Here is a 27,774-nt window from a genome sequence, read left to right on the forward strand (position 1 = left end):
ACTCTTCATGTAAATGAAGCACCTAGGGAGAACCTATGCGAGAGCGGCAGAGGCGTGGTCTTCGCCCACCTCCCGGGCAACGTTCTGATTCATTGTTAAAATAGAGAGGCTGTGACCCTTGGCACCCCACCCCGGCACCCACTGTGTGTGGAAACCCGAGCCGAGGTTAGTACCGCGAGCGGAAAGGTGAGAAGGGAGGGGAGGCTAGTGAGGAAAGGTAGAGGAGTGAGGGACACGGGGAGGGACTGTCTGACTAGCTGGATGGAGAGAGGTCCAGGGATCCATTCTCCGGGTGGGGCATGCATGTCCGCTGAAGGTTTCTCATTGTATCCACATCTAAAGTGCATTTTAGAGAAGGGTTCTTAATTGGTTGGGGGTGGGAGGAGGAAGCAGGATCGGCGAAGGGCACGTGTAGTTGAGCACCCCATACTCGCCCGCAGGGAAATAAGCAGCGTTCTCGTCTGAGGCTCCTTTATGTGGCGGGATCAGGAAGGAACCGCCCAGACTGGGCAAGACCGATGCGTTCCCCCCACCCCCCACCACTGGGAGCAGGGAAGGACAAGGAGAGATAACGGCCCTGGGTGGATTAGAGACCCCGGGGCTACCGAAGGGCCAGTGGGTGCTCCCTAGCCCCCTCAGTACCCATCTACTTCCCCAGGTCTGATGGTCAAGGAGCCAGGAATCTTCTCCCTGGTTGCCCCAGGGGAGGATGTGAAATCCCCCAGGTCTCCGCTGAGATTGGCAACTAAGGCCAGATCCCCTGGGACACTTTGGAGGAAACTTGACAGGTATGAGCTGCTGACCAGGGGCAGGTAAAGTGCATGTGTGCTTGGGGATGTGGATTACTCTCACTCCACCCGCCTTGATGGGGGTGAGAAGAGCATCTTCAAGTCACACTCTTCTAGTGGGGCTCCCCTGCCCACCCCCCCCACCCCCACGGCATGGGGTTGGAGCCCTCAGTGGAGCCCACCGGGGAAAGCCCGGTGCTCCTCACAACTCCAGGGTTTCTGTTTGGCTGAGCTCTGCCAGACTTGCTGTGTGACCTTTTGTTGTCCACTTTCATCCATGATTTTGTCCTCAACTCTGAAAATACCTGGCTGGCCACTTGCCTCTTTTCCCAGGGTTTCCCAGGGGATCTGTGTGAGTGGACAGTGTGATCCAGTGTCCCTCATGCCCACCTCTGAGAGTGCAGGAAGACACACAGCCTGGGTTTGAATCCAGTTCAGCCACTGGGACTTTAAGTGAGTTATGGAATCTCTGTGAGACTTAGCTGCCTCATCTGAAATTGGCATTCATTTTATCTACAATGCATGTTAACTGTAAGTCAAGGGCACTGAAACTTTGGAGTGCATCGGAATCACCTAGGAGACTTGTATAAAATGCATTGTATAAATGCCTTGTGTAAGTGTCTTATCTCCAGAGATGGAAGGAACTGGGAATATGCATTTTATAAGCAGCTCAGCTGAGTCTAACGCAGGGTCCTCAAAATACACTTCAAGCAACACTGCAGTAATGAGTAGAAATCACATGTCAAATGCTTGGCAGAGTGCCTGGTGCTTAGGAGGTGCTTAATGAGTGTTTGTTGAATGAATAAACGAACAGATGAAAGAATTGATGGATAACCTCATTTCCTTGGTCCTTGGCTGTCTGGGATTAAACCGGGGCTGGAGTTCAGGTCAGCTGGTCTTTGCCTCCCCCTGCCATTCTTCCCAGGCCCCACCATCGAACTGAAGGAGCTGCCTTGGCCTGACTCAACTGATATGGAGGGGGTGGCTGGAAATGCCCCCTGTGAACACTTTGAAGCTGATGTGCTGGCCCAGAGCTGCTGTCAGGACTGCTGCCACCCTGAGGAGGCCCACAGAGCAAGGCACCAGGTGGGTAGGCTTCCTGGAGTGGTTGGGGTGGTTTGGGACAAGGGAGTCTATGATGTGGGTGCTTGGCCGGGCCACTAACTTGCAGCTGAGCCCAGACACTGACCTTCCTTGTGGTCAGAACCTCAGTTTCCCCAGTCTGTACAATGAGGCAGTAGAACCACGTTCATGTTTCCCAAATGCCAGTAATTCTCCTTCTGCTCTTACCATTTTTTGCCAAGCCTCATATAACCTATTTCTTGCTGTGTTGTCGCTTCAGTTGTGTCTGACTCTTTGCAACTGTGGACTGTAGTTCGCCAGGCTCTTCTGTGCATGGGGATTTTCCAGGCAAGAATACTGGAGTGGGTTGCCATGCTCTCCTGTAGGGGATCTTCCTGACCCAGGAATCAAGTCTGCATCTTTTATGTCTCCTGCGTTGGCAGGCGTGTTCTTTACCACTAACGCTACCCGGGAAGCCCATTACTTGCTGTATTATTCTTTAAATCCATGCCCTTTTTTAAACTTATACTAAAACAAAAGTTTACATCACCACCACAAATAGAAACTAGGATCATGTCCTTCATATAGAAGGTTAAAAGGAAAGAAAAGAAAAGGAAAAAGAAAGTCAGAGATGTCATTAAATTCTAACCAGGAAGTATTGTTATAGGCTAAAGGCTCTGAGCTTGCGACTTCCCCGCAGTGTTGTGGTTAAGACTCTGTGCTTCCACTGCAGAGGGTGCTGGTTTGATCTCTGGTCGGGGAACTAAGATCCCACATGCCAAGTAGGGTGACCAAAATTTTTTTTAAAAAAGGGGTTCTGAGCCTGGGTCCTGCTGTCTGTCTATTAAAAGGGAGACTGGTAGGTGTTAGGCATTATAGATATCCCATACCCACTGAGGGCTTTCTCCCTGAAGGTACTGGAGGAGTGAAAGGGGAGGCATTTTCTCACTTTGTGATGGATGAAGTTTTAGGTTCAGCCCTGGTCTGTGTAAACCTGGGGCTAAAAGAAGCATGGGACCGTGACTCTTCAAGAGTGCTTGACGCTGACCTCCTAATGACTCTGCCATTCCCAGTGCCCCTCTTGAGCCTGGTGGCCGTCTCCATGCAAGCGTTAGGCTCTGAGAAGTGGTCATTATAAGGGAATTGCTGTTCAGCTTTGGAGCCAGGCAGACCAGAGTCCCAGTCCTGGTTTGCCATTTGTGTCACCATGAGTCACTGACCTCTCTGGTTTCACTCTCCTGATGGGTAAGGTGGGGCAACAAATGCTTTCCCTCAGGGCATCCAGCCCTCGTAGCCTGAGTCACGTGTGGCTAATTCAGTACACACTAGCTTCCTTTCTTCCATCTTCCCAACCAGAAAAATAAACCTGGGAGATTCTTTTCTACCTGTCCTGATACTGCCAAAAATAGCTCCCCAGCCCTCAGCCCCAAGTTCAGGAAGCAGATGCTTGAAAGCCCTCTGAGTCCATCTCCCCTGCAGATGACCTTCTCCCAGTGGGTGGGGGGATGGCAAACTTGGAACAGAAGGAACCTGGGTTCAGACACGTCAAGCGCTAGTCTCAGTCCCACTCCTTCCCAGATGAGGCCTTGGGCCACCTGTGTGTTCACATGTATTGAAGAGGTGCTTTTTTCCTTCTTTTTCTTTTTTAATTTTATGGATGTACCACATGGTATGTGGGATCTTAGTTCCCTGACCAGGAATCAAACCCTTGCTTCCTGCAGTGAAAGCATGGAGTCTTAACCACTGTACTGCCAGGGAAGTCCTGCAGAGGTGCTGAAAATGTGTCAGGCATTATGCTAGATTTGGGGAAACAGTGCTAAATAGAACAGACAGAGTTTCTGGTTCATGAGGTTTGTAGTCAAGCAAGAGAAATGGAGACAAAGTAATCAGGCAAATAGTTCATTATGGTTGAGATAAATGTTGTAAAGGAACAGCAAGTGGCATGAGGATAAATGGTGGGGTACTGGGGAGTGTTACTCCAAGTGAATCATATTTTAGCCGCCTGCTGAGGACTATGAGGGCATGGCCAGTGAAGTTGGGGGAAGAGGAGGGAAACAGTGTGTGCAAAGGCCCTGAGGCAAAAAGTAGGAGGCACACTTGAGAAGGGAGAGAAGCCAAGGATGGAGAATGGGGTGCGGAGCTGGTCTCACCAGCCTTATGGGGACGTTAGACTTTTCCTTGAGAGGCATGGGGAACCACTAAAGATTTTAAACACGGGAACGATGTGATCAGATTTGCATTTTCAAAAGTCACTATGACTGCAGGACAGCAGAGAGTGTGAGTGAACCAGGTGACCAAAGAGGAAAAGTGCGATTACCCATATCAGAGATGACGGAGATTTGGGGATGGAGACAAATGGACACATTTCAAAACTAACTGAATAGGAGCATGTAAAGGATTTGGTCATTGAGTAACGTGAGGGGCCAGAGCATGGCTGACTGCTAAGTTTTTTTCCTGGGGCAGGGTTCCTGGGATAAGAGGTTTGTTTGGAGTTGTTTGGGGTGGTGAGTGCGAGGTGCCTGGGGGACACAGTGAGGATGAGGGGGGTTTACTTACTATAACGAGCTCAGGAACCAGACTCAGAGGAAGATAGAGGCTTTCGAGTCATCAGGATCTAGCACTGATGAAAGCCCTGCTCACAAATGAACAGGTTCAAACATGTGGAGTCACAAAATCTGTGTGTTAAAAAAGCACCCCCGGCATGGATGGAGCTGTGCATTTCCCAGCAGGATCCTTAATTATATTGCGGAGCAAACTCATCCCTGAGGGGCCTGATACATGTATCACTTGGGGTTAGAGCCAGTTCTGATGTCTTCACCTATGTTAGAAAATGCAGGGACTCCCCTGAAAGTCCAGTGGTTAAGACACAGAGCTTCCAAGGTAGGAGGCATGGGGTCTGATCCCTGGTGGGGAACTAAAGATCCCATATGCCATGGGGCATGGCCAAAAATAGATACATTAAAAAAATTTTGAGTTTTTTTTTTTTTTTAAAGGAAATGCAGAAATGGCCCCAGGCCCCAGAGCAAAGCTTTCCCGGAAGCTTTCTTCAGCTCCCCTAGGCTCCTAGGCTCTAGATGCATCTCTGCTTTGCTCTCAGCTGAGTCTCCCTGGGTGGGAGGTGCAGGAGGGCTTATCCCTGGGAATCACACAGTCTTGACCAGGTCATGGCCAGGTTCTGGATGGAGGGGCGAGGGGCTAAGTGGGAGGGTCTTGCTGTATAGTCAGACTCCACACATTCCTTTTCAATGCATCTATTCTTAAGTGTATTTAACATATCCTTGATTTAACGCTAATAAAATTCCATTGAGTGTTTTTACATTGTTTATGATATTTAATATGTACAGACCAGGCAGTGTTATAAGCCTTTTACTCATATTAACTGATGTAATTCTCGTAACACCCCTAGGAGGGTCCATTAATTACCTCCACTTTATAGATGAGCAAACCAGGCTCAGAGAGGGAAGTCACTAGGCCGAGGTCACTCAGCTAGGAAGTGGAGGCGCCAGGATTGGGCCTGATGTCGGTCTGAGGCCAGAGCCCGTGCCGACCCGCCAGACAGGAAATCAGAGCTGGGGACTAGCTGCTGGGCCTACTCGTGTGGGTGAGGGGTAGTGATGGGGCTGGAGGTAAAAGCAGGGAGCAGGTACCATGACAAACTGGGGGTCCTGGTGGCCCCAGCTGGGCTGGGACCCCTTGACGATTCCCCGAGAGCCGCTCCCTCTTCATTCACGTGGCAAGGTCCCCAGGGCAGCCAAGGCGCCAGGCTGGGCTGCAGTTCTGACACCTCCCGCCACCGGGCGCTGATCAGAATCTGGCTCCGGAGCAGGGGGTGAAACTGAACCCAGCGGGGCATTCTCTGGCTCAGCTTGGCTCAGCAGACACTCCAGCCCACTCCTTGGCACTGCGCAGGTCCCCGAGGAGTGGCCTCCCTGGAAGCTGGAGACTCTGTGCCCACCCTGGGGCTGTGGCCTCCGCCCTGGTTCTGGGCTCCAGGGTCCCCAGGGAGCCCGTGCCCAGGCCCCCCTGCCCACCTCTGCTCTCAGGTGAGCCATGAGGATCGGGTTCCTGCGGTTTCATGTCCTGCATTGTTCTTGGCTGGGCCCCGGCTTATGAAACAGTAATGAGGGGCCCCTGCTCCCGCAGCTGGGCCCTCTAAGGTTTCCGCTGCCTCTGCCGCCGCCGCCACGGCCCAGAGTCAGGGCCTAGGAGGGCGGCAGCGCGGGGGCCTGAGCCGGAGCCCCCCGGGGACAAAGGTGCTGACAGCCGCCACCGCCGGAGCCCGCCGCCCAGGTAACCCGAGAGGAGGCGGGGTGCAGAGTGCCACGGCCGCTGTCCCCGCTACCGAGGGAGGGCCCTGCCACCCCAGGAGATGGGGAAAAATGGGGGGGCCGTCCCAGAAGTGAGCAGCCGTTCCCCCCGGATGAGCCCAGCACCTGCCTTCGCAGGTGTGGCCCTGCTCAAGGCTGCAGGCAGCGAGGAGCCGGCAGTCGGCTCAGGGGCCCTGTCCCCACTCCTGGGACCCTGACCTTCCAGCCCTGGAGCCCCAGACTCTCCTTTTGGAGGGTGTATCTCTCCTTTTCTCCAAGGTCTCCTTTCCCATCTCTTCCTCCCTTAGACATTTTCCTACATTCTCCGGTCAACTTGATCCTCCCCCTCGGTCCTCATCCATGTCTCTTGGTGACAGAAGACCCTTTGGGATCTTTTTGTGCGCTTCACATCCTCAGGCACACACTCACACATGTGTGCCAACACACACAGGCTTGCTTGTGTACACAAATCAAGTGGGTATGTTGATGCATGTGTTTATATAAACAAACGTATATGCACTCTGCAAACAGACGCACCAACGTACCCACTGGCCATGCACACGTACGTGCACACGCAAATCCTTGCACACACTGCAGGAATTTACACGAACACATACCTACATACATGTGCGCATGCACACACCCTGTACCTCTGCCAGTCCCCAGCTTGCGTCCCCAGGGGCGCTTCGAGTCTGACGGACAGCTCTCCTTGAGAAGCGGAGATCCCCGAGGAGCTGTCTGGAGACTTCCACACCACCTGATGGGGGGAGGGGCGGTGCAGGGGGAGGGGAGCCCCCACGTGGGCCGTGAGCTGCTTCCTCTCCAACTCTGTCTTAGGAGCCTGGGAGGCTTGAGAGCGCTGAGGTGCCCTACTGCGACCTGCCCCGCTGCCGGCCTGCCCCTGAGGACCCGCTCGGCACCCCGACCTCCAGCTGCCAGTCTGTGGTGGGTCCAGGCCGTGGGCCAGAGCCTGAGAGGTGGGTAGGACCCTGGGGCCTGAGGAGGGGTTCCCGGGGTAGGATGCCCTCACCCATCCCTCCCCACACCCCTTCATGATGGCAGCCTGTGATGGCTGCTGGCGTGGGTCACATGATGCATCCACTTGGCCTGGGCATAGGAGCAGTGGGCACGTTCCTTTGAGGGATGGAGCAGCCGTGTACCCACCCTGCGTGGGCATGGCCCAGAGCCTGCTCACATTTCCTGGTTCCTTTTGCTTTAAAAGATTAAACAGTCTCACACCCAGGGGCACTTTTTATCACGCACCTACCTGACCATACACCGCTCCAGGCTGTCTCCATTCCAGGGCCTCCGTTGGACTGAAGTCCCTCTTTGGGGCCATGGTGCCTTGGAGGGCACGGCCGAGAGCCTTGAAACCTGAGTTCTAGCTTCAGCTCCCTCCCCGATGGGCTGTGGGAACTTAAAAGCAAGTTTTGGCCTCTTTTTATACCTCAGTTTCCCTGTTTTGTTTTGTTTTTTAAAGAGTTATTGAATCACATCAGCATTGTTTTGGGACTGTGTGTTCCTATTTAAAAACAAAACAGTGCTGAATTCAAATGTTTCAGAAAGTCTGGGATAAACAAATTTGAATATCTTTTTTTGCAGGACTTGTCAGAGGTTTTAGTTTGCTAGCATGCATTGTGCTTTTGGGTGGGGAAGGAAGAAGTATGTAATATATTTCAAACTTATTTGATCACAGGCCTCTTTTAAGGGTCATCACCCTTTTCTATCTCACAGGCTGATCTGTGGGTCACTCTTTGGGGATAAAGCTAGCTCTAACCTACTGGCTTCTTTAAAGCAGGGCTTTCTTTACAGCCCCCTCCCTGATATCCAGACTGGTGGCCCTGTCACTTCCCCTGGAGCCCTGCTACCTCTCAAAGCCCCCTATTAGCCCAGCACTATTCTGTCTTCTTAGTCTTACCGAGCTTGGGATTCTCTCTTCTGCTCCAGGGACATGGTTAGGGCTGGGGCCACAGCCCTGAGTCACAATGCTTTTCTGCCTTTTCCTAGCTCTGTGACCTTGGCCAGTCCCTTGACTTCTGTGAGCCTCAGTTTCTTCATCTGTAAAATGGGAATCATTACACTCACTTAAAAGAGAGGCTTTTGGAGCTAAACGAGATAGGCCCTGTGAAGGGCAGAGCACAGACAGCCCTTGGTGTTAGCTTTCTCCTCCGCCCAAACATGGGCTGTGTGTGTACCTGAACGGTGGTGGGGTGTTACTCCTTAACTCCTATTACTTTGAGGGAAAAAGTCATGAGTCTGTCTCCTCTCCCAGGGGCCCGCCAGCAGGGCTCCTGGCAGAGGGCTTCACAGCTGCCTCCAGGAGCCGGGAACCTGAGGCAGCTCCCTACCTGGAGGGCCTGGCCTCCTCCCCGTGTGGCAGCTTCAACGAGAGCCCTGACTCTGGCACCAGTGAAGCCCCTGATGATACCAGCGACTCATCATTGGTGGTGAGATGGGGGTGAGAGGCTAGGGCAAGAGCAGGTGTCAGCCCTGGGCCAGCCCTGGGATCCCACCCAAGCCTCCAGACAGGGCTGAGCCTCTCACACCAGGGAAGGGAGCCCAGGTCCTCTGCAGACTTAGCCAGCATATTGGGCTGCCCATGGAGGGGCGGGGACTCTGCAGGGCCGGCCCAGGGGGGCTGAAGATCTGGCTATGACAAGATGGAAGCAGGCATTTCAGCTCCCGGTGAATCACCAACGGGCTCCGGCTGCCAAAATCTCTCAGTTCACAGAGGCTGGGATGTTGGGTGTGGTGCCCAGAGCAAGAGTGAGACTGGCCCTGGGCCCTGCCCTGGTCACACTGCTCAGCCCCATAACCAGCCCTGGCATAAATCTCCAAGGATCAGAGGAAAGAGAGCAGGCTGGGGGGCCTGGCAAGGGCAGCGAGGGTGGGGCGGGGGGGCGGCCATTTAGCCGGGAAAAGAGGAGACTCAGGGGAACTTCCTGGGACATTCAACCCTCAAAGGTCTGTCCTGGGCCAGAAGAGGCAAACTATCCATGAGAACATAAGGGAAAGTGAGAAGATTCAGAATAAAACATCCCAGCCTGTGGGCAGTGTCTTGGAAAGTCTTACCACCCCTCTCTGAGGTAGAGACTTTTATGGCCCTGACTTGGGGCAGGAAATCTGAGTCTCAGAGAAGAGAATCGTATTACTTGAGGCCATGCATCTGGGAAGCAGTGGGGCTAGATTTTGAATATCTACTTCTATGGGCACTCTGGAATGTCTCTGGGGTGGGGCCCCTATACCAAGGCCCTGCTGTTACATGGAGTCTGACTGCCCTGGGTACGAGTCTCCTCCCATATAAACCATTTCTCAGCTGAGTGACTTTGGGCAAAGTCTTAGCGCCAGTGAACGTACCTACTGCACAGGGTCAATTGAAGATCCCAGCACAGTCTTGAGTATACAGCAGGTGCTCTTTCAATGTCAGTTCCTCTCCCTTCCTTCTACCCATCTCACGCGGGGAGTGCAGGCCCTGGGCTCTCTCTTTTTGCATTCCAAACAGACTTTCTCCTCCCCTTCTCTGGCAGGACTGGGACACTGTTGAGAGACGGGAGGAGGCCCCCAGTGGGGACAACTTCACCGTGATGATCCCACGAAAGTCTCAGGAGGTGCCAAGGCCTGACGGTGCCCGCAAGGCTCCTCCTCTCCTCACCCAGTCCCCTGTGGGAGGAGGAGACACTGCAGGCCAGAAAAAGGAGGGTAAGTACCTTTTGCCAGGCCAGGTTGGTCCTTAGGACCACAGGTGTGGTGATGGCCCGGGAACTTGGAGCCAGATAGCCAGGTTTCTGGTCACATGGGCCCCTGGGTACATCTTATTTTGACAGCTTAGATCAATAACAGTAACAGTTCCCATATAATTATGGAGCAGACATAATGTGCCATGCAGCTTGCTTTAAATACATCATCTCACAACTGGTGGGTCAGGATCTTCAGGTTGTAAGTGACAGAAACTGACTGAGTGAACATCTAGGGGAATGACTTCAGGTTTGGCTGGATCCAGGTGTTCAGACAGCATCAGAAATCTGGTCTCTGCTCTGCTTACTTCTGTGTTGGCTTCATTCTCAGCCAGATCCTCCCCTGATGATGACAAGCTGAGCTGCAGCAGTGGCAGGCTATATCCTACCTAATTTCCAACTCCCACAGTAAAAGGGTACAGTCTTCCCTACTGATGTAGCTGTGGTCCCAGGAAGGGTTCTCCCTGGACCCAGCATGGTTCTTGTGCCCAAACTGGTGACCAGGGATGGGATCGGCCCCCTGTGCAAACCTCATGGTCTGAGAGTCAGGGAGAGGAGATGGCCTGGAGGAAATTAAGGTGATGTTTCCAGAGAAAAACAAAAGACGCTGGTCAGGCCAAGCCCACTGATGCCTGTGACACTGGTCAACCCAGGATGCTGGGCCCTCCATCACTACTGCACTGTGTTGCTTCCGGGCCTGTGTCTTCAGCATCACGAGGATTTGGAAATGTGAGATGGGGCACCCATGTCCTAACCCCACGGGGCAGTCTGGGCTTCCCACGGCCCCTGTAGCATTCAGACATCAAACACATGAGCACTAACTGTGTGTAAGACCTTATGCTAGACACCTTGGGTGTTCAGGGGGAGATAGGCATGGTCTCTGTCCCAGAAAGCTCATCATTCAGTAAAGCAAACAGACAGGAGATCAGAAGCCCAGGACACAGGAAGAGCAGAAACAGCTGCAGAAACAGAGGCAGAGCAGAAAGAGCTTCATTCCAGCCGGGGAAGGACTCAGAGGAACGCCTTCTGGACGTGGCGCTCTAGTTGAGGAAACTGCTGAGTACAGTCTAGGAGTGTGACGCGGGAGTATCCTGGTATGCACAGCTTCAGCAAAGAGCGGGGTGTATAGTTGGGCCAAACCATGCAGGCCTCGAATCCAGCCAAGGGGTTTGGACTTTCTTCTTCTCTCTTTTTTTAACGTGTCTCTATGTCCTTCTTTATTTTTTCTTTCTTTTTTATTTATCTGACGGTGTCGGGTCTTAGTTGCAGTACGTGGGTTCTTCATTGCATTGTCATGCAGGATCTTTCATTGTGGCACACGGACTCTAGTTGTGGCAAGCAGCTTCAGGAGTTGCAGCATGCAAGCTTAGTTACTCCAAGGCATGTGGGATATCAGTTGCCTGAGCAGGGATTGATCCCCCATCCCCTGCATTGAAAGGCAGATTCTTAACCATTGGATCACCAGAAAAGTCCCTGGACTTTCTCCTTTAAGTAGTAGGGAGCCATGGAAGGTTTTTGAGAAGGGGAGTGATGTCCTGAGCCTTAAAAGAGTTTCACTAGGGCAAGGATGCAAAGGATTCAGGGTGAGGCTGCAGGATGAGAAACCAGTTAAAGAGAGTATCGCAGCCACTGTAGTAATAACTGGTTCAGGCACAAATCACCAGCAGATGCTAAATTCCTGCATGAAGGGTTGTTGGGGAACAGGATATTCACATGGCCTCAAAGTATCACCCCTCAGATTACACATTGGTTATGAAGGGAATAGGCATCCTTAGGATGGGAGATCTGGCAGACACCAGCTTAACCAAGTGGTCGCTCGGCATCCTAGCATGGGGCAAATTGGCTGGGTGCCCCTGCGTGACGCACAGGGGAGGGCACAGCATCTTTTCCCACTTTGGCTGCTAAAAAAAAAGAATCTATCTCCTGCCTCTAATCCCAACAGAACATCAGACAAACCCAAACAGGGATATTCTGCAAACTAACTGACAGGATTCTTCATGAAAGACCAAAAAGGACTGAGGAGCTGTTCTTGAATAAAAGAGTCAGGGAAGTGAAACGCCATGTGTATCCGGGCTTGGGTCCGGGATAGGAAAATAAAGAGCTATGAAAGACATGACTGGGATATGGGGAAGTTTGAATGTGGACTGTATGTATTGCATCCATGCTGTGCTTCCTGAGTGTGAGGACAGAAGCAGACCGTCCTCACTCAGGAGGTGCACATGGAGGGGCTCTTTGGTGGCTCAGACAGTAAAGAATCTGCTTGCAGTGCAGGAGACCCAGGTTTGATCCCTGGGTCGGGAAGATCCCCTGGAGAAGGGAATGGCTACCCACTCTAGTCTTCTTGCCTGGAGAATTCCATGGACAGAGGAGCCTGGTGGGCTAAAGTCCATGGGGTCGCAAAGAATTGGATGTGACTGAGTGACTAACACTTTTCATGGATGGCTTAGAGGTGAATTGTCATGAGGTCTTTTTTAAAAAATTATTTATTTATTTGGCTATGTGGGTCTTGCAGCACAGAGGATCTTCAGTCTTCACTGCAGCACGAAGGATCCTTCAGTTGTGGCATGTGGGATCTAGTTCCCTGACCAGGGATTGAACCCGGGCCCCCTGCATTGGGAGCTCAGAGTCTTAGCCACTGGACCAGCACAGAAGTCCCTCCTTACGCTTTATGTGCAATCAGCAGCAGTTCTGGTCAGCACCTCCAAAACACATTCCAAAATATGTCTCCTTTTTGCCGTCTCTGCCACTGCTCCCTGATCAAACTAGGGGTTATTGCTAGAGCCTCCTTCAGTCTCCGGCTTTGCCAGGCCACTTCAGTCCATTCTCCCTCCAGCAGCTGAGCCATCTTTAAAAACATTCATCAGATCTTGTCAGCACCTCACCCCCACTGCCCTGCCCTCTCAGGCCCTGGGGAGAGGGCGTGTGGAAAGAAGTGCCTCCCCAGTGTGAATGGCCTGATCGTGGTGAGATTTTGTACTAGACATCTGCTTTCTTGCTCTTAAACACAGGGTAGGGGGGTGGGGGGGAACCCTCACTATGTGACCTGCTTGATCAAAGGCAGTCACTGCTGTCTACCTGGTGGCAAGCTCCCAAATTGCAGCAGGAGGCCACGGCCTGGGAGGAATCAGCCAGGTGCGAGATGCTGGGAACACTTTGACATCCCTCTAGGGCTCCTCCCAGTTTGCAGACACACTGGATGGAGCAGGGTGTGCCGAGCCCTGGCTGGCTGAGGGACAAAACACAGATGCCCTGAACATCTGCCTAGTCTGCCCCGTGTGCTCAATAAAGGGGCTGCAGGAATGAAGTCAGATCCTGGTTGGGCCAGGCTCAAAGGATGCACTGGTGAGGGGAAAGGGAAGGAACTGGGCCTGGGGTGCTGACCCAGCTGTGAGCCTCTGGGAGGGGCGGGAAATTCCATCTCAGCCAGCACCCAGGCTCACCGGGAGGGAAGACTCCAGGACGAGGCAGAGCTCAGAGCTGGAAGGTGGTGGGGCAACATTACTGCTCACTTATGGTGTGCTAGGCACAGGAGGCACAGCTGTAAGTGAGAAGGTGAGGCCCCTGCCCACAGGGACCTCGGAGGCCAGCGGAGGCGGGCAGAGCCTTGCTGGCCATGGGAAATGCCTGGGTTTTATTCCAAGTGCAGTTGGGAGCCCTGAAAGTGGTTTGTGTGCTTGTTTTTAAATCTTTTAGAATAGTTGCAAAAATGGTACAGAGAATTTCGATTACACTCTTCACTCGGGTTCCTCCGGTGTTGACATCTTACATAATTATAGCCCGATTATCAAAATTAAGAAATTAACACCGATAACAATACTGTTAACTAAACTACACTGTTTTTGTTGTTTTTAATGTTTATGTGTTTATTTGGTTGTGCCAGGTCTTAGTTGCCGCACATGGAGTCTTTTAGTTGAGGCGTGTGAACTCTTAGCTACAGCACGTGGGATCTAGTTCCCTGACCAGGGATCGAACCTGGGCCCTCTGAATTGGGAGTGTGGAGTCTTAGCCACTGGACCGGCAGGGAATTCCCACTACAGACTTTCTTTGGATTCACGTTTTCCTCCACAAATGTCTCTTTTCTGTTGCAGGACCCGATCCAGAATCCCACGTTGCATTTAATCATCATGTCTTGTGAACTTTCTCCCCTCTGAGATAGCTCTCAGTCTCCTTGTAAGCCGGGGTGGTCTAGCTAGGTTTGCTTTTCGAAAGGATCTCCCTGGGTAGATGATGACCTTGTGCCCAGAGTGTACGTGTTAGAGGGCTATTGTGAAAAACGAGGGAGGCTGAGAGCGGGGAGGTGGGAAGAGGTAGATGAGAGAAGCTGGCAGATTTGGAATGTCATGGGACATCAGTCCATCAGGCAACAATAGGCAAAAAAATTTTCTCCTCGGGGGCAGTGCTATGCCGGCTTCCAGGATCCTAGTTCCCCGACCAAGGGCGGAACCCGGGCCCTGGCAGTGAAAATGCCAAGTCCCAACCACTGGGCCACCAGGGAATTCCCAACGATGAAAACTTTGTCATTCTGTGTGTGGTTCCAGTCCCCTGAAGGGTACTAGAGACTCAGGGTTCAGTGATACCAGCTCAGAGAGCTTGGAGGAGGCAGAAGTTTCAAAGTAGAAGAGGAATTCCTTTTTTGTTCTTTGGCCAAGCCATGCAGCTTGTGGGATCTCAGTTCCCCCACCAGAGACTGAACCCTGGGCCAAGGCAGTAAATTCCAGCCACTGGGCCACCAGGGAACTTCCCAGAAAAGAGGGACTCTGAAGCATGGCCTTTAATGAAGGCAGTCATGGCCCCGTCAAGATGAGGCCACAATAGCCTTTACTTCTCTTCTGAAGCACCAACCCAGGGATGTATGTGCACAGGGCTGGTGGCTACCATATGCTTGGGGACCAAGGGACTGAGGGGGTGGAGGGTGACACCACTGTCATGCTGCCCTTCATGGGGATGGGGGTTGTGAGGGTGTCCCTCCCTGAATAGGGAAGTTACACGAATCCCTTAGATCAAAGCTTCTTCAACTGTGGCGTGCGTGCAGATAGCCTAGGAATCTTATTAAAATGTGGATTCTGATGCAATGTGCCCAGTGCGGGTAGTGGTGCTGAGAGTCTGCATTTCTAGCAAGCCCCTCAGGTGAGGCCATTGCTGCCTGTTCACAAAAGGAAATTTCTAAAGCTATCACACAGGAGTCTCACTGGAAGGGAGGGAGGGAGTTCTGGGAATCCAATTGCAGGAAGTAGAACAGAAATGGAAAATTGTTGGTAGCTGCTATGAGATTCAGCTCTTCCTCTCTGGGCTCACAGAGGCGGTTTTCAAAACTGCTCTTGAAGAGTTTGCTTCTTTTCTGAAGGTCACTATGTGACCTTTGGCTCTACCACCCACCCCACTTTGACCAGGTCCGCCTGGTTTTCAATTTCAAATTCCTGACTTCAGCCTGAGAGGGACACCTAAGCCCTCCTGCAGTCTGCTTGCTCCTAGGGGCAGAGGTGTGTGAGGACCTCCAAGAAGATGGTGTGGGGTCTGCCCCAGTCATCCATCTTAGGGGACCAGGAAAAGTAGGCTGTGGGAGCCGCCTGGACCTCTCCGCTTGCCTTGAACCTGCCTCCTCTCTCTAGGCTCTGGAGGTGAGAACCGAAGCGCCGGACAGCACTGGGCCAAGCTCCGGGGAGAAAGCGGGTACTTCTCCTTGGAGCGGTCCCGGTCGGTGCCGACCCCGGCCTCCCCCGCGACGCCACAGAGTGGTCCTCGAAGTGCCACCTCCCAGGCTTCCTCTCTCCATCGCTCTGCCCCAAGGAATGCTGTCCAGGCTGCTTCCCCGCAACACGGGGCCTCCCGAGCCTCCTCTCCCCACCGAATCATCCAACGGGACAATGCCGGAACCTCATCTACTCAACAGGATGCCCCCAAGACCTCTTCCACACAGCGGAACACCCCCAGAGCAACCTCTCCTTCAAGAGTTGCCCCACGAGACAACCCCAGAACCTTGTCTTCCCAACAGGACACCCCCAAGACCTCTTCCACACAGCGGGACACCCCCAGAGCAACCTCTCCTTCAAGAGCTGCCCCACGAGACAACCTCAGAACTTTGTCCGCCCAACAGGATGCCCCCAAGACCTCTTCCACACAGCGGGACACCCCCAGAGCAACCTCTCCTTCAAGAGCTGCCCCACGAGACAACCTCAGAACTTTGTCCGCCCAACAGGATGCCCCCAAGACCTCTTCCACACAGCGGAACACCCCCAGAGCAACCTCTCCTTCAAGAGCTGCCCCACGAGACAACCTCAGAACCTCATCCACCCAACAGGACGCCCCCAAGACCTCTTCCACACAGCGGGACACCCCCAGAGCAACCTCTCCTTCAAGAGTTGTCCCACGAGACAACCTCAGAACCTCATCCACCCAACAGGACGCCCCCAAGACCTCTTCCACACAGCGGAACACCCCCAGAGCAACCTCTCCTTCAAGAGTTGTCCCACGAGACAACCTCAGAACCTCATCCACCCAACAGGACACCCCCAAGACCTCTTCCACACAGCGGAACACCCCCAGAGCAACCTCTCCTTCAAGAGTTGTCCCACGAGACAGCCCCAGAACCTCATCCACCCAACGAAATAATCCTTGGGTTTCCTCTCCCCCCAGAGCCACCCAACAAGACACCTCCAGAGCCTCTTACACCCAACAGGACAACCCTCAAGCTCCTGTTCCGACTTGTACTCCCCAGCAGGGCAACCCCAGACCTTCTTGTGTTCCACAGAACACACCTAGAAGCTCTTCTGCCCAAAGGGACAACCCTAAAACCTCTTGTACCCAACAGGACAATCCCAAATTCTCTTCCTCACGGCGGGGAAACCCCGGAAGCACCTCCTGTCAGGGCTGCACCCAACAAGACCATCCCAGAGCATCTTCTCCCCATCGCTCCTCTCAGCGGAACAACCCCCGGAACGCCTCTCCCCACCGTACTAACAAAGACATCCCATGGGCCTCCTTTCCCCTCCGGCCAACGCAGAGCGATGGCCCCCGATCCTCTTCCCCATCTCGCTCCAAGCAAAGTGAGGTTCCCTGGGCATCCATTGCCCTCCGGCCAACGCAGAGCGACCGGCCTCAGACCTCATCTCCTGCTAGATCAGCTCAGCGGGACTCACCCCAGTCTTCCTCTGGACCCACCCAGCACAACTCACCATTCCGGGCCACTGCCACCTCCCATAACCCAGGCCACCATGGGGCCTCCAGGACCTCCTCGCCTCTGCATCCCACTCCCCGTGGTGCACCCCAGACCTCTTCCGAGCCCCCCCAGCCTCCGTGTGCTGTGTGCATTGGGCACCGGGACGCCCCTAGGGCCTCCTCACCTCCTCGCTATTTACAGCATGACCCCTTCTCCTTCTTCCCAGACCCCCACGCATCTGAGAGTGAATCACCCCACCATGATCCCCCCTATATGCCCCCAGCCGTATGCATTGGACACCGGGATGCCCCCCGGGCTTCCTCACCCCCCCGCCACACCCAGTTTGACCCCTTCCCCTTCCTCCCAGACACATCGGATGCTGAGAACCAGTCCCCGCAGCACGACCCTCCTCAGTTCCCCCCACCTGTGTGTATCGGGTACCGTGATGCACCCCGGGCCTCCTCCCCGCCCCGCCAAGCCCCCGAGCCCTCCCTCTTGTTCCCGGATCTCCCCAGAGCCAGCACAGAGAGCCTGGTCCCCTCCATGGACTCTTTGCATGAGCCTCCTGCCATCCCTGCACCGGTATGCATTGGGCACCGCGACGCACCCTCCTTCTCATCTCCACCACGCCAGCCCCCCGAGCCCTCCCTCTTCTTCCAGGACCCTCCTGGGACGAGTATGGAGAGCTTGGCCCCTTCCACCGACTCTCTGCGTGGCTCCCCAATGCTGCCCCCTCAGGTGTGCATTGGGCACCGGGATGCCCCTCGCGCCTCCTCCCCACCCCGCCACCTGCCCAGTGACCTAGCATTCCTGGCACCCTCACCTCCTCCAGGCAGCTCGGGGGGCTCCTGGGGCTCGGCACCCCCAGGGGAGATCAGGCACAACTTGGAGAGGGAGGAGTACACCGTGCTGGCTGATCTGCCCCCCCCCAGGAGGCTGGCACAGAGGGAGCCGGGGCCCCAGGGCAGCAACGGGGGCCGCACCCGCAGCCCTGGCCGCGCAGAGGTGGAGCGCCTCTTCGGGCAAGAGCGCAGGTGAGCCCAGGGCGGGGGCGGCCAGGTGGGCTGGGGAGGAGGCTTGGCAACAGGCCAGGTGCAAAGTCCGCAGGCTTAGGTTCCAGATGAGGAAAGGGTTTAGATCCCCTGCCTGCCACTTACTGGCTGTGTGACCTTGGGCAAGGCACTCCACCTCTCTGTTTCCACGTGCTAGAGTTGTTTTTGACAATTAAATGATAATACGCATAGCCTAGTAGTTAAGAGCAAAGACCAGGGTCAGGCAGGCTGGGTTCAAATCCTGGGTCACAGCCATTCCCCAACCTATGTGATGCAGCAAAGTGATTTAACCTACTTGAGCCTCAGTTTCCTCATCTGTAAAACTGGGACTTTAATACATTAATTTAAATGAGGTCAAACTCTTCGTTGGAGAGTCACAGGTTTATTTTATTTTTTTTCCCACCTTGTGTGAGGGGGGAAGAAAAGAGTCCATGTTTTTTTTTTCCTGCCTTGACAAACAAAACTCATGGGTCCCATACATTTCAGAAAACAGAGATGTCAATTTAAAAGTATGGCCAGGAGACTTCCCTGGTGGTCCAGTGGCTAAGACTCTGTGCTCCCAATGCAGGGGGCCTGGGTTTGATCCCTGGTCAGGGAATCAATTCCACATGCTGCAACTAAGAGTTCTCATGCCGCAGCCACGACTTGGCACAGCCAAATAAATACATAAAAATAAATTTATTAAAAAAATATAGCCAGAGCCATATATCTTAAATAAGAGAACCCACAGGATGGCAGACTTTTTGGAAGTTCAATGTTCCTTTTCTGGGACACGGTGACAGCACCTGAAGTCCAGGCATCACACGAATCTCCTTGGTCATCGGCTTCATTTACACGGGCGTTTAAGACCCAGCAGAGCATCTGCTTTTCCACAACCTCAGGGAGGAGAAACATTTCCTCCAGATCCGGCTGAGATTTTCATCAGCAGTTCCAGCCTCATAGTCTTTAAGGGTCAGGGTCTGGAATTAATTAGTTAGGGACCCAACCCCAGTTAGGGTCAAGAGAACCAAAAACATATAGGTCTGAAAGTCTCGAAACTTTCAGTGTAGAAGTCAATAAATTACAGCGTATTTACCGAGACAAAGTTGTACAACCATCAGCACAACCTAATTATAGAACATTTCTATCACTGTAAGGAGCCGGGAATATTTTGCATCCACGATTCCTCTCTTTGTTGTCCCTTAGACAACATTTTCTCTTAGATTTGAATCTGCATGAAAAATCTTATCTCTTCTTCAGATTTCCTTTCCCATAAAGTTTTATCCATTTACTACCCAGGTGACAACCTTTGTGGGCTCCGGCCTCAGTGTAAAATACACTTTTTCTTAGTTAGTTTTTTTTTTTTTTCTAGAGAAGTTTTAAGGGTCACAACAAAATTGAGTGGAAAGTACAGAGATCTCCTGTGTAGACACCGTTCCTACAGGTGCACAGCTGCCTCTACTATCAACATCCCCCACCGGGGTGGTCCATTGGTTACGAGCCATAGGCTTACACTGACGCATTATCACCCAGAGTCCATAGTTCACAGCAGGGTTTACTCTGATGATGCACATTCTGAGTTCAGACAAATGTTTAATGATATGTGTCTACCATCAGAATATTACAGAGTAGTCTCACTGCCTTGCAAACCCCCTCTGTCTTTGACCTTTTATTATGACTCTTTTTTAAAAAAGATTATTTATTTTTTTAATCATTTGGCCATGCCTTATGGCATATGGGATCTTAGTTCCTCCACCAGGGATCAAACCCAGTCCCCTGCATTGGAAGGGTAGAGTCCTAACCACTGGACCACCAGGGAGGTTCCGTAATTCTTTTTGGTCTAATGTCAATTTGCATACGTTTGACTTTATCTGGTAACTCAGCAGGGTCTTTAAACCAAAATTGAATTTTCTTTTTTTCCTACTGTGATAACTTTTAGAGAGATAAAAAATTTGTTGCAGAAGTCTGGAATATGTTTATAGTTTGATTAACCATTTAATTGTTTTTACACAGATTCTTCATTTTATTTTGCTCCCTTTGAAGTAGATTATCTTTTTTAAAAGCTTTATTGAGGTGTGATTGATATATAGAAGTTGTATATTTAACATATATGTTTTGGTAAAGTAGATTATTTACCTTTTAACCAAGGTTTTACAACTCTACTGAGTAATTAACATTTTCCCTCTTGTATGGTATTTTTTCCAAGTAGGAAACCATTTGTCCTCTGAAGATAAAATTTGAAAACCTATTTAAGTATCCGTAAATGGCAGGCTGAAATTCATGAATGGGTGGCTATAAAGCGATACTTTTCTTTTCTCCCATTTATTCATTCAACATATTTATCCAGCATCTACTCTAAGCATCATTCTCATTGAGCCTGGAAATTTTTCCTTAAAGGGTTATGACATTAAAGCATTAGGAATTTTGGCTTGACATCTTCATTTTCTACCCTCTTAATGCCTTTGGAATCTTTTTTTTTTTTTTTAATTGAAGTATAGTTGCTTTCCAATGTGGAATCTCTTGTCTTAGAATCATATAAGCATTTCCTAGTCTCTTAAATTCAAAACAGAGCCTTCACAGAATTTGCTAGACTTGACAGCTGTTGTCCTTTAATACACTCTGCAAGTGGAAGAGCCCATCCAAGCTTTCAAAGGAAATGTATTTCCTTTGTCGCCTTCGGTGCAGCCACACCAACCCTCAGGAACAGGTAGCCCAAGGAGACACTGTTGCTTCAGCATCAGAAAGGCTGGGTCTCGGTTGAAGGCTCAGAATCTTCTTGGTCTCTCCATCCCGCATAGGGGGAACATCTCAGAAGGAATACTCATTTAACACACTGAAGTTTATATGGAAAATGCCCTCACTCGGGACAGAACACACATTTTCCTCACCAGCTGCACAGGGTCTTTGCTGCCATTCTCCCCACCTACTCAGCGTTGGGGTTTTTACTCCACAGAGGCTCCTGGTTCTAAGAGAAACTCACTCTAAGGTTCAGATCTCACAGAGCAAGGAAACTCTCTCGCTTCAAATTGGATTAAAAATCAAACCTGATTAGGCAGCCTTCAAACTCAGAAATACTCCAGAGTGGGGAACTTCAGTTCCCTGTGAGTCACATGCCAAGAAGTGCTAAAACAGCAAATTAGTTTATGGATCTGATTCTAATGACATTGACAAAAGCCATAACACAAGAACAAAGCCCAAACCCATAATTGTTTTATTCTCCAAACCTCTAGTTTCAGCCTAGTCTCCAAGCTAGAGGCAGACTGCAGAGCACAGGTCCTTGCTCAGACCTGAGCAGAGATTCCTCTTCCTGTTTTGCTGGCTTGGTCAAGGTCAGCACCTGGTCATCTTTCCCAGGCTCCTCCTGGTGTGGTTTAGCCACCAGAGACAGTTTCATTTGTCAATTTAAATGAAGTCTGACTCTCAAACCCTCTTGCAATAAATATCCTAAATGTCAAGTGGAGTGGTTAGGTCTTATATATGGGAGGGGAGAGATGCGCCCAGATTCTGTTCAGTGTTCCTACACTCCAACAGAGACGTCACGTTAAATGTTAATAGCCATGGCTACCAATTATTAAGCACGACAACTAGCTGAAACCAGGGACTTAGGGGTTATCTTTGTTGGATGTGGCGACAATGCCTTGAGTCTGGGTGTCTTAGAAATGACATTTGCATGAATGGTTTTATGTTGGCCTTTCTGGAGTTGTGGAGCAGAGGGGATATTTTGTTCTTCTGATCTTGCTAAGAGCACTTTTACTGACAGCTAGAATGGCTGCAAACCTGTTAGTAGTAGGGGGAAAACAGGTGGGCCTCAGAAGTCCAGAATTTACCATATGGGCAGGAAGAAGGCAAAAAGAATGGGATATGGCGGCATATGACATTATGCATCTCTGATCGCCACCTCATGGCTTGCGGGAGGTGAGGTCAGATAGCACAAGTGCCTGGAACCCAGGAAGTGCTCCATAAATGTTTGCCATTAAGATCATGTGTGCGCAGTGCTTGGCACAGTAGGTGCTGAATAAATCTTAATTCCCACAAGGACCAGTTGAGACTATGTGGGTGAACTGTGGGCCACTCATGGGGTAGTGGCCAGAAAGGAAGCACTGAGTGAGACAGAAGGTGGTCTAGGCCAAGGTGGAGCCCCCTACTTTTGCTCACCCCTTTTCTCACTTCATCTTCACAACGGCCCCGTGAGGCAGGTGGACTACTATCCCCATTTTGCAGAAGGGGAAACTGAGGCCCTGAGAGGCTCCTTCCTCACTCCAGGCCCTTCATCTAGCTTGCAGTGGGTCCCTGAATCTGCCACTGGGGGCGGGAGTAGAGGAGCTGGGGTACCGGGAGTGGGACAGCCCCAAGGGCCCTCAGAGGGGCGGCTGCGTTTGCTCATAGGAAGTCCGAGGCACCGGGGGCCTTCCAGGCCCAGAACGAGGGGCGGTCGCAGTGGCCCAGCCAAGGTCAGAGCCAACTTCTCCGAAGACAGTCCAGCCCTGGCCTCAGCAGGGAGGTGAGCACGGCCAGCCTGCTGGGAGGCCCCTCTACCCCCAAGGGGTGGGCCATTGCTTCTCCTCTCCCCCAGATGCTGGGCGGGGGTCCTGGGAGGGAGGTTCTTTATGAAAGGGTCAAAGCCCCAATCATGGGTGTCCAGCTCCTCTCTCTCCCAAAGAGTCGGCAAAAATGAGGCAGACCCCAGTTCATCCATCTTGAAGATGGCCGCTGCCCTCTTCCTTCATTAGGCATCTACCAAGTTGGGAAGTTTTCAGGGAAACTTCCCATGGGTCAGTCCAGCTCTACAGGCTGTCTCTTCCAGGGTGGGGATTTGCGTGTTTAAAGTAGCTCTTAGGTGGCAAGGCCCACCCAGGGGATGGGGTGTTGGTGGTGCAGATTCTGGCCCTGGAGAGCCCAGGTTGGAATCAGTATCTTGTGTGGAGGGGTGGTGGGGGAAACTGGAAAGTGAGCAGCTCTTCTTTTTGAAAGTGAGGAAGGTGGGTGAGAGGGAAGGGCTGACACCCTCAGGAAGGGATTTCAGGGGCCCTAGGTACTCTCTGACCTGCTTTAATCCAGCCTGCTGTGAAGAGAGAGCTTGCAACTCCCCTGAGGCCTGGCTGGGACCCCAGCTGCCTGTCCTCCTAGACAGACCCCACCCAGCCAGGGGCCTGGAGCCTCACCCACCCCTTCACCTCATGCTCAGGTAACCAAGTCCCCTGCGAAGCAGGCAGAACCAGCCCGACGTAGCCGCACAGAAGCCCCTCATCCCAGGAGCCCCGAGAGGCGGCCTGAGGGGGACCGGTGGCTCCAGGGGTCCTCGCCTCCCCTGAGGATGTCAGCCAGAACTCCTGAGAGGGAACAGCGGACACAGAGACCCCTGGAACGTGGCCGGGTGGGCCCAAGACAGCCCCTGGGAGGGTGGCGGAGTCAGGAGGAGCCACCAGGATCCCAGGGCCCGCACAGATGCCTGGAGAGAGGCTGGCGCAGCCAGGAGGAGGGCCCAGGCCTGGGAGGCTGGCAAGGACTCAGGGAGTCCAGCCGGGGGGCTGCCAGAGCCCCAGAGGCAATGTGGAGGGGCCTTCCCAGGGAGTCTGAGAGCTGGAGCCTGCTGGGTGGCCTCTCTGGCCACAGGTGGCAGTCAGAGACCTGGGAGGAACCCCTGGACAGGGGCTGGGGCAGCCTACAGGAGCTGTCCAGTCCTCACCAGCCTGTGACCCCCCCGGAGAACTCCAGGGCAGGCCCAGGGGAGTTCTCGAAATCCCAGAGGCCTGAGACATTACCAGCCATGGGCAGGGGCACCGAGGGAGCCTGCCCACACTTGCACGGCTCCGAGAGGCGACCTGAGTTTGACTGGAGGGACCTGGTGAGCCTTCTTGGGGTACCCAGGGAGGGGACGTGGAGTCGCTCGGAGGAGCCGACACTCACCTCCCATCTTCCACGGCTGGACTGGGAGGGCCTCCTGGAGCTCCTGCAGGCCCAGTTGCTCCACAAGGACCCAGCGGGACACTGGGTTGGCCCTGGCCAGGCTTCCCCAGGCACTAAGGGTACCCAGGAGCTGGAGCAAGACCGACACAGCCAGCCTGAAGGAGGAGCAGGGGCTGCCCTAGTCAATGGATATGACCCCGGGCAGTGGCCCCAGAGCTCCGCTCAGCCGTCCAGCCCCACCAGCATCTCCACCCAGTGGCCAAAGACCAAAGTGACAAGCGGACCAGAGTCCTCAGCTACGACTGGTCTGGAGGAGACGAGCCAGTTGGGGAGCAGGAGCCCTGCAGAGGACCCCAGCTCGCCACAGCGGGAGGTAAGTCAGTCTCATTTCCAAGGGACAGCCTGAAAGTCAGCCCCACCTGACACAAGTCTCCCGAACGGTCACCCCTCAGCTCCTGCACACCGTCTCCCTCCTGACCAAAACCTGTCCCTACCACCAAACTGCAGTGATAATACCCAGCCCTTTCTTTGAGCATTTACTAGGTGCTAAATCTTGATCTGAATGTTTTATGGTATTTTCCTCATTTACTCTCCGCGGCAGTCTGATGAGAAAGGCAATATTTACAGATAGGGAGTCTGAGACACAGAGAGGTTAAGCCACTGAGTGGCTTAGATCACACAGCTAGTAGGGCTTAGGGTGGGGGTGGACCGCAGGTCTGCTCTGTGCAGATCACCCTGAGGCCTCCCACAAGATGCACTGACCAGGGCCTTCTCCCCTTCTGGCCCTACGATACTTGGTTTGTGTTGCTTTCTGGTGGCCTCTACCTGGCCCTGTCTGGGACTGCACCCAATGTGGTCATGTCCCCTCCCCACGGCAGTATTCCAAGTTCCTTAAAATCCAGGACGGCTTCACTTACCCCTCTCTGGCCCCTGCAGCGCCTCTCAGGCACAGGGAAGGAGTTGTATAAATGCTTATTGGTCTGAGCTCACTGCTGAGACAGCTGCTTCAATGGGGGCCTGTATGGAAAGCAGGCCCAGTGCCTGGCACATAGTAGATGCCCACAAAGTCCCTGCCTTATCTCTTTGGCCCAGGGGCAGGGTCACAGAGTCAGTGCTGCCCCGAGCGTTTATTTGAAGATGGGAAGGGTCCTAGAGACCAGAACCCTGCAACCTAGCCTCAGCTCACCAGGGATGCAGCATATTTTAACACCCAGCTTCTCTTGGTCCTGGTCTTCAGTAGTGTGGGACCAACTGCTCCCCCGACAGGCACCACTGGGGCAATGTGGAGGTTCCTGCTCCTTTATCCAAACTCTCCTCATCTCCATGATGTGCAGCCCCATGCTGCCTCCTCCATGGACGACAGGGGAGGGTTCACGGTGTGTCAGGACCTGGGCTGGGGGCTTTACACACTTTGCCATGCGTGCCTCAGATAGATACAGTGCCCAGACGCATTCAGCGTTTGCCGTGGGTCACACATATATGTGCTTAGTTGCTCAGTTGTGTTCGACTCTTTGTGACTCCATGGACTGTAGCCTGCCAGACTCCCCTGTCCATGTGGATTCTCCAGGCAAGAATACCGGAGTGGGTTGCCATGCCCTCCTCCAGGGGATCTTCCCGACCCAGGGATTGAACCCAGGTCTCCCGCACTGCAGGTGGATTCTTCATTGTCTGAGCCACCAGGGAAGCTCATGTATAAGGCGAGAGAAATGGGACCAAAGTATTGACTCCAAAGCCCAAGGTTGCTTGTTTGGTTTTTTATAGCTGTTTTACAGTGTTGTGTTAATTTCTACTGTACAACAAAGTGACATAGTTATACTCTTTTTAAAAAACAAACAACTCACTTAAAAAATCATTTTTCTTTCTCTTTTTTTGGCTGTGCTGAGGCTTCGTTGCTGCACGGACTTTCCTCTAGTTGCAGCGAGTGGGGGCTAGTCCCTAGTTGCAGCGTGCAGGCTTCTCATCGCGGTGGCGTCTCTTGTGGAACATGGGCTCCAGGACATGTGGGCTTCAGTAGTTTCCAGCGTGTGGGCTCAGAAGTTGTGGCTCCCGGGCTCTAGAGCACAAGCCCAGCAGTTGTGGTGCACGGGCTTAGTTGGTCTGCAGCATGTGGGATCTTCCTAGATCAGGGATCGAATCCATGTCTCCTGTGTCGGCAGTAGATTCTTTACCATTGAGCCACGAGGGAAGCCCTCCCTATATATATATATTCATATTCTTTTCCATTCTGGCTTTTCAAAAGATATTCAATACAGTTTTTTTGTGTTATACAGTAGGACTTTGTTGTTTATTCTATATATAATAACTTGCATCTGCTAATTCCAAACTCCCAATCCTTCCCTCCCCACCTCCCTCTCCCCTTGGCAACCACAAATCATGCCTGTGAGTCTGTTTGTTTTGCAGATATGTTCACTTGTGTCATACTTTAGATTCCACATATAAACGATATCATGTATTATCTGTCTTTCTCTTTCTGACCTACTTTGCCTAGCATGATAATGACTAGCTTTATCCACGTTGCTGTAAGTGGCGTTATTTCATTCTTTTTTAATGGCCGAGTAATATTCCATTGTGTGTATGTACGTGTATGTTCCTTGTTCAAGTCTCAGATAGGTGCTCTGTCCGAGATGCTTTTCCTGAATACTCACCCCACCCCTGGGCTGGTGCTGTTTCCTTTCTGGGCTTGGTAGTTCTGCTACTCTTCATCGGGTCATGCTCAGTTGTTGCCATTTTTCCTTAAAAAACATGAGCTCCTTGGGGGCAGGAGCTGCACCTACTTTATCTCCATACCCCCAGCCCCTAGCCCAGGGCCTGACACAAAGGAGGAGCTCAGCTCAGTGGTTGGTTGACCATGAATATATGGATGCTTGAGGGCCTACAAGAAACAGATTGGGGGTGGGTAGGTCAGTGGGTAGATGATGAATGAATGATAGATGACAGATGTGTGAAAGGGTAATGGATAAATGATATGTGCTGGACAAATGAGAAAGAGATGTCAGATGGATGACAGATGGGTGGGTGGATGGATGGATGGGTGATAAATGGAACAGATGATGGGTGCTGGATAGATATAGCATGGATGGGTAAATGTTGTAGAATATGCATGATGGATGGTGAATGAATGTCGGCAGGATGGGTAGATGGATGTTGGATGGATTAAGGAAGGATACATGGATATAGGATGGATGAAAAGATGATGAGTTAATTGAGGGTGGATATATTGGGATAATAGATGTTGGATAGATGAGTAGGTAGATGATGTAGGGTAGATTTTAGATGGTGGATGGATATATGGACCAATTGATGTTGGATTCTAGATGGACGTTAGATGGATGGATGATGAATGGATGGATAAGAAGTTGGATAGATGGATAGAACCTGGGAAGGGAAATACCCTAATCGAAGCTATGTTCCTTCTTATCTCCAGTTCCAATCAAAGGAGCCTGAGGAATCAGAACGAAGCAGAGGACAAGACTCACTGACTGATCAGAAGCAGGCCGATTCGGTAGTTGGGTCACTGGGTCATGGGTGTGGGTCATAGGGAGGGGAAGGGAAGGGAAATCAGGTAGGAGGTGGGCTGAGGTCCTGAGATGAGTTCTGGAGTCATCCAGACCAAGGCTGGCTCTGTCATGGGGTCACTGAGAAGAGGGGCTCTAGAGGAGCTGGGCAGCAGGGCTACCTTCTGGCTTGGAGACCTGGGTGGTTGGACGGTCCTGGGGTCAGAAGCCCAGGGCTCCACTTTCGACTTGCTAGGATGCCCTGAAAAGGTCACTGCCCTTCCCTGGGCAAATG

The 27,774-nt window shown here is 52.4% G+C and overlaps 1 protein-coding gene across 1 annotated transcript; it reads left to right on the plus strand.

Annotated features, from left to right (window-relative positions):
* Positions 1-27,609, plus strand: LOC147373040 (TRIO and F-actin-binding protein-like). Its single transcript, XM_086402748.1, has 10 exons — positions 1-165; positions 659-788; positions 1,714-1,874; positions 6,995-7,134; positions 8,430-8,604; positions 9,685-9,856; positions 15,501-18,081; positions 22,465-22,579; positions 23,264-24,358; positions 27,410-27,609. Exons 3-10 carry the CDS (start codon positions 1,761-1,763, stop codon positions 27,521-27,523), a joined length of 4,506 nt encoding a protein of 1,501 aa, XP_086258874.1. The 5' UTR covers positions 1-165; positions 659-788; positions 1,714-1,760; the 3' UTR covers positions 27,524-27,609.
* Positions 27,610-27,774: the final 165 nt, after the last annotated feature.

This window comes from Bos grunniens, chromosome 5 (genome assembly GCF_055505025.1).
Source record: "Bos grunniens cultivar Pamir isolate PY7600 chromosome 5, Bosgru_T2T1.0, whole genome shotgun sequence".
NCBI classification, from domain to species: Eukaryota; Metazoa; Chordata; class Mammalia; order Artiodactyla; family Bovidae; genus Bos; species Bos grunniens.

Coding starts and splice junctions, on each gene's coding strand:
- LOC147373040 (XM_086402748.1), top strand. CDS start 1,761: ATGGAGGGGGTGGCTGGAAATGCCCCCTGTGAACACTTTGAAGCTGAT. Junction 8,605..9,684: donor CCAGCGACTCATCATTGGTG/GTGAGATGGGGG, acceptor CTTCTCTGGCAG/GACTGGGACACTGTTGAGAG. Junction 18,082..22,464: donor CTCTTCGGGCAAGAGCGCAG/GTGAGCCCAGGG, acceptor GTTTGCTCATAG/GAAGTCCGAGGCACCGGGGG.